This window comes from Penicillium vulpinum (assembly GCF_028829585.1).
Source record: "Penicillium vulpinum strain IBT 29486 chromosome Unknown utg000003l_segment0_segment0, whole genome shotgun sequence".
Lineage (NCBI taxonomy): Eukaryota > Fungi > Ascomycota > Eurotiomycetes > Eurotiales > Aspergillaceae > Penicillium > Penicillium vulpinum.
Window position 1 is genome coordinate 3333159 of NW_026643243.1, and position 14761 is coordinate 3347919.

The following is a 14761-nucleotide window of genomic DNA, read 5'->3' on the forward strand; positions in this document are numbered from 1 at the left end:
ATATTGATATATATTGAATATATATATCTACAACTTAGGGTATACTTTGTATTTTAAATAGAATGCTATCGTACGCTTGAGAAAACCAGCAGCCAATATATACCACCTTTCTATATGAAATAAAGCATTTGAAGAAGTAATTAATCTTGAACCAGATATATTGCTTTGAAGAACGAGGTAATTTCTTAAAATTTCCTTTCCCTTGTTGGTAGAGAGTGTAGCATTTCGATGTAGAAACCATAACAGGGGAAAATGACAGTATGTTATTTAAATATTTATACCATAATTTATGCAGAAACTGGGTCGAACTGGGGCTATACTGGGTTTTCTGGGGCCCCAGTCACTGGGTCTGGGTTCTGGGTCGAGACCTTCGACCCAAACTGGGTCGTGCGGAAGTCTACTTATCTCTATAATAAGGGAGATAAGGACTGCTCTTATCTTCGCTGTCGACTAGCTCACTTCTCTATCGCTTCCGCGTACTTAGCACTATAGAAGGACGAGGAAGCTGACTCTCTATTATAAACTTATACTCGATTAGTCTAATAGGATTATTATCCTCGGAATCCTCACTATCGCTGATTGGTTTAGGTATATCAGTAGTAAGCTCAGCCTCTCTCTATTCGTCTGCTTCTTATATTAAATCTAAGGACGTATCCTTATCGGGTAGTTCTTCTATTTCAATATCGAACTGGGTTTTACACCGGAATATTATAATATCCTAGACTGTCTTTGTACTCAGCCGCCTACGTCGGTAGTGGTAGATATCCCGTGCTGAATTGAAAAGACGTTTAACTCTAGCGCCTATTATAGGAATAGAGAGAATATCGCGAGTAACACTTAAAAGAATTGGGAATTTATTCTTATATTCCTTCCAGAATTGTAAAGGATCGACCTTTCTCCTTACTATTATAGGTATTAGTATTCCTGCTCGTAATAACAGTGAATATAACGTACGCTTTTTAAGGTATCTAGTAAGTTCGTACTCCGACGTTGATAGATCAGAGTGGATATAAGGTAGAAGGTTAAGGAGGGTGTCTAGGTCACTTATACTGGCTGAGTAACGCTTATAGGGTTGCTCTTCTCGTAGGGACTATATCTAAGTGTGTCTTTAGGTGTAAGGAGCTATAAACTAGCGAAGCGTTTCCTTATACTGATCACTCTAGTTTGTATTGTTCTCCGATATACCCTACGCCTTACTTAAGAAGAAGTAAAGCTTATACTGGGGTGTAAGAATTGTTCTAATTGCGTAGAGACTACTATAGATCTCTTTCGTCTTTGTATAGTAAAAGGTAAGCTTTGCTATCCCAGTATTAAGGGCTTGTAGTATCGCCTTCTTCTAAGGTATAGTTTTCGGAGTGAGTTGTGCAATCGATTCCTCGAAGTGCTTAAAGAGGGTGTTATAAATACCAAAAATATAATATACCGTTATCTCTTTAGTCTTTGAAAGCACTGTAGTAAAGCGATAGAACGGCTCTGTAATATACAGAAGGTAGTCGACCTACCGCTATTCTACCTTACTGAGTTTGTATTTCTGAGTCCCAATATTATTATAGTATTTATCGCAGGGCTTACTAAGGCGTTTCGTACGACGAAGTATTAAGAAGGTAGAATTCCAGCGGGTACAGATATCTTAGATAGGCGTAAGTTTTACTCTATTTGTAACGGATAAAGATCCTTACAACCTGGAGACTGATAATACGGGAGTCAGCTGATATAGGACCAATATATAATCAGCCAAGTATCGTGACCTGATCGTGAGGGGTTCGTCATATAACGGCCACGTTAGTCGATCAGATGGTTTACCCTATAGTCTGGGATCCCCCTGGATCCCACTTACTCCTGTAAGAATTAGTCTTAAGACAGTTCTACACAATATATTGTATTCGTCTCCTCTTACCGAGTCCTTGTATCTTACCCGGTTGATAGGCCCTACACCTAAGACTAGTATACCTTTACAATTCTAATTCTTCTTCTTTAACTGCTTGAGATACAATAGCTCCTCGTACTAGAATATCAGTTCCTGATAAGCTAAGGGAAAACCCTCGAGCCAGTAACGATCCGGAATTAACTCTATCAGCAGAAGGGGAGGAACCCCTATCGGTTTCCTAAAACCTCGAAACCCCGGATCTATAGGCCGAACCAATAGGCCAAACCCCTAAGTAAATTATAATAACTGTAGCTTAACTATAGGAAACGATCCTTTAACTGGAGAAATAAGCTGAGCTGCAAAATCGACTTATTGCAGTATAAAAGCTCCTCGCAGAGAACAGGAAGGAGCTAAATCGCCACCGAAACGGTCGCGAACCCTCAACGGAAAGCGAACAAAGCCAGAAAGGGGAGATTAAGCGAGATATCGAAAAATTCGAAGAGAGTTTCGGTATCCGACAGAGAGAGGAATAGCTAACTGACCTTAATACGCTTTTCAAAGGCGCGCCTAAGAAATATATCTCGGATTCCTAGAAGGTCCTTACCGCTGAAAACTACCTCTGTAGTTCCTACAAAAATAAGTGGTAAAATCATTTATTAAACTACCCTAAAGACGAAAAGGACTGGGAAGCTTTTAAAGAATAGATAAAAACCCTACTTTATAACTCCTATAATATCGTTACCGATATCCTTGTCCTCTACTAAAAAGCCGAGATACGTCCGAACCAGGACCTACGCGCTTTCGCCCACTATCTCGTATTACTAGAGAAACACCTCCTAGCCTAAACCGAAGAGCAGAGGGCTTAAGCCCTATTTATAAAATATACAAAACCGCTTCGAGACCAAATTATTACTATAACTAACGGAGTGTTACCTAAGATAAGAGCGCTTATAGAATCAAAAGTATCGATACTCTGGAACGTATACTTCTCGGGCCAAAAAAGGAAAGAATATCCTATACCTACCCCGGATAGGCGGAAGAAGGGAAACTACACCGACTCGATAACGAATCAATCCTAATCCAACACCTTATTATTAGTAAACCCTAAGCCCCGTAGGGGACGTAGGGGCTTTAGAGGTATAAATCCGAGAGGAAGAGGCTAATCCAGAGGCCGGGGTAGAGGTCGAGGAGGATTAAAATCCTACGCCTCCGGTGTAAACACTACCCCTACCGAGAGGGGAAATAGCCCCGATTCGGTATAGACTGGTGCTTATTACCTCTGTAGAGATAAGGGTCACTGGGCGAACGAATACCCCTAAAAAGTAACAGTACAATCACTCGTCTAAGCCTTACGCTCCAATACCCTAAGACAGTCGGGAAAAGTGGAAGAGCTGGGGTAAACCCCGACGCACTAGCTCTGTACCCACTGATCGGGACCGTAACACGCCTATATACGCTAATTACTCTCGATAACGGTGTCAAAACCTATACGGACCTAGATACTGGTACCGAATACAACGTAGTTAGTAAGGAATTCGCTCGTAAGAATCAATTACTCGCCGCCCTATTTTCGTCCCTGTCTCTAAAGGGTATCGCTCCTAAAAGACTCTGTACCCACGGGGTATTCTGGGTCTCCTTTTCAATAAGAGACTCTAGAGGAACTAAGAAAACAGTTAAAAGGCCCTGTATAGGTATTGAAAGAGACCCCCGTATAGAAGGGAGCCCAGTACTGTTATCCCGTACTTTTATCAATAAATTTAATATAATCCTCCGCCCTAGTATAGATAAGTGGTGGTTCGGAATCAAAACTTTCGAGCTTATAGAACCCCACCGCTTCGCAAAATTATCAAGGAATACGGCTGTTGTTTACGCCCTAGTGAAAATACCGGAGTAAGTCTAGTTTCCAGACGAGAGCGGGGATCACCCCTACCTTAACCTATTACGAATACCCCCCGAACTGGAGGTGTATCTCGATATATTCGACCACGAAAAAGCAGGGGAACTACTAATTGTAAAAGCTTCCGACTATACAATCGAACTCGAAGAAGGGAAAACCCCACCTTATAGTCCAATCTATCCCCTTTCGTGTGTAGAACTAAAAGAGCTATAGGCCTACCTTATAGACAATATCAAAAAAAAAAAGGATCTAACCGTCTAAGAGTCCCGCCGGAGCACTAATCCTCTTTGTGCTAAAAAAGGACGGTGGATTACGCTTATATATAGACTACCGGGGTCTTAACCGTGTTTCGGTTAAGAATCGCTACCTATTGCCTCTTATCTCTGAAATCCTAGATAGACTCTTAGGTACGCAATACTTTAGTAAGGTTGATATTAAAGACGCCTACTATTGTATTCGTATATAAGAAGGTGACGAATAGAAAACCGCCTTCCGAACAAGGTATAGCCACTTTGAATATATAGTTATACCTTTCGGTCTATCTAATACGCTAGCCACCTTTCAGAGCTATATCTATACAGTATTGAGTGGGCTAGTCGATATCGTTTGTGTGGTGTATCTGGATAATATCTTAATCTTTACACCCGACCGGGAATCCTACACAAAAGCACTACACTAAGTTTTCGAACGATTACGAAAAGCAGAGCTTTACGTAAAACCTTTAAAATACACCTTCTACTAAAAGGAGGTTAAATTTCTAGGATTTATCGTTAATAGCGATAGAGTACAGATAGATTAAGACCGTATTCGCGTTATCTAGGAGTAGGAGGAACCGAAAAGTTACTATAATATCTAGGTATTCTTAGGGTTCTGTAATTTCTACCGTCGATTTATCAAAGGATACTTATATATCTCTTTACCCCTTACGGTAATACTAAAGGGGTCAAAAAATAGAAAGAAGCCTAGAAAAGTGGTACTTAGCGACCACGAATCGATAGCGTTCCTACGATTAAAATAGGCCTTTTAGTCGGCGGCCCTATTACACCACTTTAATCCTAAAAATAGAGAGAACTATATAACGAATTGAATATACTATTCGACGTCGGGGATACTACTACGGTGGTAATCTAGTCTATCAGTATAGATACTGAAGACGTTCTTAAATAGGTAGAAAGGCTATAAGCCGAAGACCCAGAGACTATCCGCCGAAAAGGGGATATCTCGGTACAGAAACCTAGCAGTAAGGGCTGGTTAGTCGACGACCTCGGTGTACTAAGGTACCGGGGACGTATATATATCCCGAAAAAGGAAGGGATTCGTACTAAGCTGCTACAAATATATTATAATAACCCTATAGCCGGCTATTTCGGCCGCGCTAGAACGGAGGAATTGCTAAAACGCAATTACTATTAGGTATATATATAAGAAGACGTAAAGAAATACGTTAAGTCTTATAGGATCTGCTAAATAGCGCAGACACTAAGGTATCGGCCTTTCGGTAAGCTCGAATCCCTACCGATCCTATCTCGACCCTTTACCGAATTGTTAATAGATTTTATCACAGGATTACCTCAATCGATCTAGAAAGGAAGGATAGTCGATACTATTTTGGTGGTTATAGACCGTTTCTCGAAATAGTGCCTTTTCTTCCCGGTTTTAACTACAATAGACGCTGCAGAATTAGCCGAACTATTCTATTAAGAAGTTGAACTGAAGTATAGACCACTAAATAGTATTGTATCCGACTAGGGATCTGTCTTTATAAGCAGATTTTAGTCAAAACTGTATTATTTATCCTAGGTAAAACTTAGGTATTCGACCGCGTTTCACCCTTAAACCGACGGGTAAACGGAACGGATAAACTAGACCCTAGAGCACTACTTACGATACTTTATCGACGAACAGCAGAAAATATAGCCTTCGTTACTAAGAACAGCCGAATTCGCTTATAACAACGCTGTTAGTACTATAATAGGAATATCACTATTCTAGGTATTGTTAGGCTTTAACCTAAATTTTCAAATATACACCGAGGACAGCAGCGCAGAAAGGGAGGTACCGGTAGTATTAACTCGCGTCTAAAAGCTTACAGAGCTACGAGAAAAGCTGTAGGATTTATAGCGAAAAGCTACCGAGTCGTAAGCGACTAACTACAATAAGAGATATAAGGAAATATTACTTAAAAAGAACGACCTTATAGTCCTGTCTATAAAGAATCTACGCCTAAAAGAAGGTACCACAAAGAAGCTATCCCCACGATAGATCGGCCTATTTAGAATCCTCGAATATATCGGAAAGTAGATATATCGCCTCCTACTCCCAGACCAATACGCTGCGATTCACAATATATTCCCTATCCAGCTCTTATAACTATAGTAGCAAAGAGAAGGGGAACCAGAGAAATTACCCCTACCGGAATTAGCTGATAATAACGAATAGGAGGTCGAAGAAATAAAAGACGACTAGATAATCGAAGGAGGACTACACTACCTTATAAAGTGGACAGGATAGCCCTCGGAATATAACCAATAGGTTCCTGAAGACGCTATAGCGAATACCCCGAAAGTTATTACAAGATATAAGAAATCTCAGAAGAAATAATAACTTTGATCAGAAAAGGGGCTACCGAATATACTAAGTATCGGCGCCGAACAGACAGCGAAATAAAGGGAATCCAGAGATACCTCACTATACTAGGAACCAGAACGTAAGAAAAACAAAGTGTACACAGAGACTATACCGAATCGGTATCCGAACAGTCCCGTTACAAACTCTAAGAGAAAGGAAAACCCTGTATTAAGGTATCTAACTGGGTGCGAATACCCCTAGTAACCCTAGACTCGGCAATAGTAGTCTTACAGCGGGAACAGAGAATTATAATAGCACTGTGCTAGGTAGAGACCGACTCCTTATCGTTAATCAGCCGAACCCGAGTCGAGGCCTCTACAGTAAGACAGTCCCACTCACCGACTATAAGACAGAGGTCGCGAGAGACACAAGAAGTACGGGCGTTAATCTATATATCGTAGGACGTATACACAGCCTAGAGGAAGGGTAAACCGTTAGTAAACCAATTATAAACCGGGGAGAGTTCGATAAGGACTTACAGCGGGGATACGGGTCCCAGCTAGATTATATAAGTAACGGTAGTTTTTAACGAGGTTATTAAAGCTACCAGTGACCTCGCGGATTAAGACCGAAACGTAGGTAACCAGCTTATAAGGAAATAGGAAGTAGACCTCGTTTCCCTTATCGTCTTCCTCGTTATCTAACACACTATACCGGCCTATATTGTTACACCAGAACTCCTTAGCCCACTCTAAGACAGATAACAGTTCGAACCTATTCCTAGCTATACCGTCCGGAACCTAGGGACACAATATTAGGACGAACCGGAAGCGGACCCTGATCGAGAATATATAGGGTACTTACAGACTCGTACACTTTTTTCTGCCGAGCACAATACTAGTAAGATTTACTGTTAGGGGTATCCGAGAAGTATCGAATTACTAAGGGGGAATCGGTACTGTTAGGCTGCTTAGGCCAATCGCGAGTAGAAATACGTAGACAACCTATACACTGAGTCCGCTGTCGCAGGACCGGTACAGTAAGTTGCTTACGCGGGGAAGGACGAACTAGTGGTATACTGAAACGTATAAGAAGAAACTGTAAAGTAATATTAGACCGGTACCGACTCGGTACAAGAACGATAGCCTTACTAGTGTAAGAAGAACGCGTTACTGTTAACGAAGTAAGATTGTTAACAAAAAGTAAGAGATATACAGAAGGAGAAGTAGAAAGTGAAAACTCTTTAATTGAAAACAAAGCTCTACTTATAAAGACACCAAACGGTAAGAGTATACGAAATATAGTAACTACCTAAACCGGAAGTCGTACCTTCCTATCGGGACCTAATATCGAAACTACTACCAATACTCAACGTATCGACACCGCCTTATCTAACTCCTTTATAACTCCGGTATTGGAAGAGGGAACGTATTTATATACGCGTCCAGCACAGTCTAAAGGACTAAGGGCCCTCCGACAACAAATAACGTCCGGATAGTATTATAGTATTCCCGCAATAAATCACTCTTCGAGACTGACTATTGTATATATCCCTTATCCCCTTCCTAGAGACGCTGGCTAGACTCTATACGATATCGGTGCTAAGCCGATATAGGAGTACCCTAGGTAGGCCGCGTTAAAGGATTGGGATAGGACGCACTCCGCCCCTCTACGTACCTACAGTATCGGGATAAGGCTTTCTGCGATTAGTTAGCGAGTCGTCAGCGAATTGGAATCGACTCTATACTACTTACCCGACTGATATCCCTCTTCGCTGTGGCCCTAATATTATACTAGGCCTAGTGCGCAGTGTGTATATAATCAAAATCCTGAACTATCTTTATCGTAGTATAATTGATACTAGTGATAAATACTGGGTTAGCACTGAAGTATCTATTCGCGGGGGTATATATCTAGGCGACCTATTCGAGTATCGCTTCTAAATCGGTAGCGTTACCCTATATCCCCTCGGTAGGACGGTCGCAATTTACTTTTCGCTGTATATACTACTGGTATTTCTTAGTGCCTTCTTCGTTTAAGTAACACTCGATCTTAAAGACCGCTGTCGCTGCAGTTAGATCGAAGTCACTTATTGAAGTGCGTAGGCACTTTATACACTAAGTATATTTCAACTGGATACGGTTAGCACAAACAATAGGCGCTATAATAAGAATAACAAAGATAAAGTTGAGAGTCTATTCTGTATAAGAAACAGGGTGGCTAAATAGCCTCTACGGAACAAAGAAGTTTACCTACAGATTTTCTTCAAAGAGCGGCCTTATCCTAATTATATCTCTTTGCGGGAACCCGCTACTGTTCTATCGGTGAAACGTTTTTAACTGCAGAGATTCGCGGATAGGGATATCCGCCCTGAGAGGAGGAGATAATTGTAACGGATAAAGATCCTTACAACCTAGAGACTAACAATACGGGAGTCAGCTGATATAGGACCAATATATAATCAGCCAAGTATCGTGACCTGATCGTGAGGGGTTCGTTATATAACGGCCACGTCAGTCGATCAGATAGTTTACCCTATAGTCTGGGATCCCCCTGGATCCCACTTACTCCTGTAAGAATTAGTCTTGAGACAGTTCCACACAATATATTGTATTCGTCTCCTCTCACCGAGTCCTTGTATCTTACCCGGTTGACAGGCCCTACACCTGAGACCAGTATACCTTTACACTATTGGTCTGGAGACGGAAGAAATTATCGCGACGTTGGGGGCTTATATTAATAAATATAGTAAGCCCTCGAATCTAGATAGTTATTAGATATATTAAGTGATAAACAAAGTGATACACTTACCTTAATAAGGGTTTATATAATAACTTATTCACTCTGTGAAGCACGGAGTGATCGAGCTTAGGCTTAAGCTTAGATATCAGAAATATTCCGATCTGTGGTATCGTTCTGGGGATCGGCCTTCACCGATCTAAGTAGCTCGCGAAGGCTTAGCTGGATAATATATATAAGACAAGGGATTCGAATAACCACCGGGCTATTCGGTAGTTTAAGGGAGTCAATAGAGTCTTGAACTACCTATACTAAAGTTGTGTTATTTAACGCGTTATCTGATATAATCGCTAATATACGATCAGTAATATTAAGCTTCTTAAAGATCTCTATAAGTACTTCACTTAGATTCACACCAGAATACGCCCTATTAAGTGGTTCGAAACTAAGTAGGAGCTTACAGTAATTCTAGTCTCGGTCGATAAAGTACCCTGTGATTGCTATAAATATCTGCTGAAAAGGCGATATCCAGCAGTCGAGGGCAATTAAGAGCTTTGTATCTTATAGTAAGGTAGCGAGAATTGAATATTACTCCTCGTCGACTAATTTCTTGAGCCGGCGTTAAGCAGTGCGAGGATAGAGTAAAGTAGGTTTAGCTGGAGCCTTTTGTACTATTTGAATTAAGGAAGCAAATTGCTTCCTCTTAAGTATCCGGAAAGGGAGGCTTAGACTAGTAAGATATTCAATCTGCTCTCTTTCCTATTTATTATTCGAGAATTTTGAGTTATAAGATAACTCCAGTGCCTAATATATAATATATTAGTTATCTTAAAGGGTATAATAATATAAGACTTACCGGTATATACTGTATAGTCTCCTTAATCGACTGTTGTGTAGCCTTGCTTTTACCACCCTTTTAGTATTTACCTAAGGCTAGATACCGCTTAAGTGTATTAGTACCGCTTTGCTTTATACTTAGATAAGGCAATATAACCCTATATATCCGATATATAACTAAAGGTTCGCCTATAATATAATATACTACCTAGTCGAAGTTCTCCTAGATATCTGATATATATTTTGTATCCTATCGTAGCCTTTGTTATATCTTAGTACTACTACCGCGTACTGTGGTACACTACCACTCGATAAACTTTACTTTAGATATATTGTTTATCGCGTTGTAGAGGATAAACTGCTTTCTCCGATCGGGGCCGACGCGTTTAAGAGAGTAATTAAGAATAGCCGGTTAAGTGAACTCGGACTCTATCAGTGAGATAGAAGTCTGTTGGCTGTTAAAGAGACTAGGATCAATATTTAGATTAAGGTTAGGATCAAATATATCGGCGACGTAGAAGAGGTCTAGTTAGGAGCTCGGAGGAAGTAAAGAAGGCCCTGCGGTATAGGCACTAGGTTAGGATATAGTTAATATAATATAAGGGATAATATAACGACTATAGGAGAGTGAGTGATCTGAACTTACAATAGGTAACTTACGACTGTGTAAAACGAGGATTACTAGTAAAAGGGGTACTTTGTATAGATCTGATAGATCGTAAATTGAGTGTAGACCCACTATATATTATAAGCTGATTAGCTATAAGTGTCTTTGTCTATAGGTATACCTATAGGTACGCCCGTAGGTACGCCTATAGGAATATACCTAAACGCCTATCTTAAGTTACAATCGAAGGATTTAAAACTCCCAGAATAATAATATAAGTCTTTGAGTGATATAATTGACAGAATTTAGTGATATAAGCTTATAAAATAAGAATTATACTAATTATCTTTCGATCTACCTATAAGAAATATACCAGAGTAAGAGATAAAGTAGAATCTATAAGTAGTATTTTACTTATAGAAAATACTAGGTATATACCACTGACTTAAATATATATCTTTAAGCTGTTACAGTATAATTTGATAAGTTAATAAAAATACTATACAATATAATATATTTCGATTAAAATTTTATTCCAATTCGTATTATATATATACTAGTTTCTTATATATATAGATATTTCAGTAAAATTTATAGATATTGTAGATTAAAACTGCTATTTTATATAGAGTTAGCAAAACAGGTGTAAATAACAGTTATTTATTATACAAAGTCAGCGAGTTATACGTCTATTTTGGGTGACTTTATACAATGGTGGGTATCGTGGGTATACCCGCCGTGGGTATACCCGTGGGCCTTGGGCGTTATGGACGGGCACTCGAAAATCCAAATAGCCCAAGGCCCACTGTGGACGGGCCTTGGGCACCTCCTAGGTGCCCATGGACGGGCGATGTCGCAGTCTAGTCTTAACCTCCGAATATACAATTGACTAAGCTTAGAAACTCCGCTTCTGTAGAAAGTTATAGGTCCCTAACTCTAAACCCCTTTATACGAAGATTATCTAGACTAGACTGCGACATCGCCCGTCCATGGGCACTAGAAAGTGTCCACGGCCCGTGGGCCTTTTGAAACTTGACGCCCATCGCCCACCGTTATGCAAAATTAATGCAAAAATTACCCTATTAGGCTATTTTATGTATATAAATAGTTCTTGGCAGTATCCACCTTGCCAAGAGTGCCCGCATATGTCTTGGCGACGCTAAAAGTGTCTCCACTTTGGTGGGCGTTGTCGCAGTCTAATCTAGACTATATATAACTCCCTAGTCACTAGATACCTAAGGAGGGAAGAGACCTATACAGTGATTGGCTGTAAGTACTTCTAGCTAAATATATTAATCGATATCCGGAGATTCGTACGAAACTGCGATCTATATAATAGAGTAAAGCTATAGCGAGAACTAAAGCGAGGCCTCCTAAAGCCACTCCTAGTACTAGAACAACTGTAGCGAGATATAGCCCTTAACTTTATCACAGAATTACTACTAAGCGATAACTGCACGAATATTCTAGTAATTATAGACCGGCTAACGAAAGGAGTGATTCTAAGAGCGATAGAGTCTATCTTAGCCGAAGACTCTGTATAGGCGATTATTAATAGCCTCGTACGATAATATAGATTCCTAAGTTCGATCGTCTCGGACCGAGGAACCTAATTTACGAGTATCCTATAGGAACGGGTTTACCAGTTATATAAAGTGATACAACAGTTATCGACAGCTTACTACCCTGAGACCGATAGACAGACAGAACGATATAATAGTATATTAGAGGTATACCTACGTCTCTTTGTACAATTCGAATAAAACGACTGGAAACGCCTACTCCTAATAGCCGAACTTACGCTAAATAGACAAGTCTCTGCAGTAACCGGCGCGAGCCCTTTCTTCCTAACTTACGGCTATAACCTCTCCCTATTTAACCTACCGGTCGAGGAACTACGCGCGGATACTACTATCACTATATCAGAGCAAAGCCTAATCTAGAAAGCGGAAGTAATCGTACGAAAACTAGCTAGAGCTATAGACTGGGTATATATATCGATAGCTTACGCTAACTAATAAATAGAAATAAACACTAACCGACACCGATAACCGGCGCCTACCTTCTATATTGGAGATACTGTCTAGCTAAACTTGAAGAATATATAGACCGAACGACCCTATAAGAAGCTCGACTGGAAGAATACGAAGTACAGAGTTTAGGAAGTTATTGGGTCCTACGCAGTACAACTAGATACGCTACCCGGTATTTATCCAGTATTCTATATTAACCTCGTACGACTTATAATATAAGACCCCCTTCTATCTTAACTAGCACACGAACTGTAACCACTAGTAGTTATTGTTAACGACTAGGAAGAGTGGGAAATTGAAGAAATTGTAGATAAGATATAAACACGACGAAGGAATAACGTTCGTACGAGTTATAAGGTCAAATAGATAGGCTACACGAGACTAACGACAGAACCAGCGGATACACTTAAGGATACGATAGTATTGGATATATAGCTGCAGAAGACTGCACCGTTCCGAAAAACTGATAGATCTCTTAATAAAGCTAGCTACTATACTTCACGCTAGTGTTAGCCGAGTTAAATAAAGGAGAAAAAGAGGGAGCGTAACCTTATTAGTCGTACGGAAAGCCTATCGGGAGAGCACTCACACCGATCCGGAGTACCTACGTATAAAGGACGATACGTAGGGGAGGAGGGGGGTATTATTATAGGACGAAGCCCAATATAATATACTTGTTTACACGGCGCGGATTCTGCCAAATGTTACCGCCTTCAGCGGAATATATACATAATTGTTAGCTTAGGGGAACTTCTCTCCTCAACAAAACCTTCTTGTCCTTTAAACCCGCCTAAGTTGTTCAACTAGGCCAGTTCCCTAACAAAACTAGATCTTATAGATATTAGAGGCTAAGTATCCGACTAGGAAGCCGACTTCTACCCTTAGATTTATCTTATCTAACTGAACCTATTTCTCAATCCGACAGTACGCTAAGCTTCTATATAGCCTAACACTTACTAGGTTGATCCTTAGTGGTATATCTCCCACTATAAATTCCTTCCTTACTTCTTTCTAAGGGATTAACCACTTATTTTCGGAAGCAATATAGGTTAGTGTACGGTTCAGTAAGTATACAGCAGCACTTACAAATTCAGGCTATAACTCTTTAGGAAGCTTTCCTTCTAGAGTAAGTATTCGTATACGGTTAATAATTATACCTCTAGATCGCTCGGTATATCTATTTATCTCCGAGTAGCCTAGTGGAGTATAATATATTAAGATACTATCACTTATTAGGCTATACTCCGCCGCTTTTCCTACTGCAGCTTTATTATTATAGTGAAAAGCCTTAATTAGTAGGTTCTACTGGTTCCTTACTAGCTATACAAATTAGTTAATTGCTAGCTAGTATTTAGGCTTCACTTTATATATTATAATCCAATCGAATCTTAGTCCTTCTAGATAGAAGTAAGAGATCTACCGGTGCTTATTGTACGCTAGCTGAAGCTGTATTAGATCGAAGTATACTCTTCTAAAACGCCTAAAGGTATATCCCACTAGCCGGCGAGAGATCTACCTTAGTACTCTCTCTAAGTAATATATTTAATATAGTGGTACTTACTCCGCTGATTTCTCCTTATCCTTACAGATAATAACGCTATCCACTATAGTGGTAAGCTTCGCTATAGTACGGGGCTTAATATAAGTAAGTCGCCGGTGCTAAACCTCGATAGATACCTCTGATTTCTGTGGCTTTACCGAGGACTAGACTTCGGCAGAACCCATTTTGGGTCGGAGTCTCCGACCCAAAACCCAACCCATTGGGTTTTGGGTTCTGCCCTCTATAACCCAACCCAACCTAAAACCCAATGGGTTAAACCCAATAACCCAATAATAACCCATTTGAACCCATTTTTGCATAAAAGATAGGTCTTGGCGTTCATAACAATACTAAGTCATTCAAATAAATTACTATTTTTTACAGCTATTCTGGTTTGTTCATCAAATATTGCTACATTATCACAATATTAAGTTGGAAAATTTATATAATTACCCTGAATTTGAAGCTAATAGGCTTTGTATTATATTGATTACTGATAAAAATTCACATTAATTATAGTATAGTGGTGTTCTATTAATTTAAGCATTTATTGACTGTAGACTGTTGAAAATATATATTTGTAGTAGAGGGGAGTATATATATATTACAGGATAACTATAAATATAAATAGAAATATCTTATTCTTATTTGATTTTATATACAATTAATATTA

The 14761-nt window shown here is 39.7% G+C and overlaps 1 protein-coding gene across 1 annotated transcript; it reads right to left on the bottom strand.

Annotated features, from left to right (window-relative positions):
- Positions 1 to 6780: 6780 nt before the first annotated feature.
- On the bottom strand, positions 6781 to 7409 carry N7479_006316 (uncharacterized protein; the record flags this gene model as incomplete). The annotated part of the gene is made up of 4 exons (XM_057254010.1): positions 6781 to 6807; positions 6872 to 7132; positions 7158 to 7229; positions 7275 to 7409. Coding segments are annotated over 4 exons (495 nt in total), but the record flags the coding sequence as incomplete, so codon positions are not given.
- Positions 7410 to 14761: the final 7352 nt, after the last annotated feature.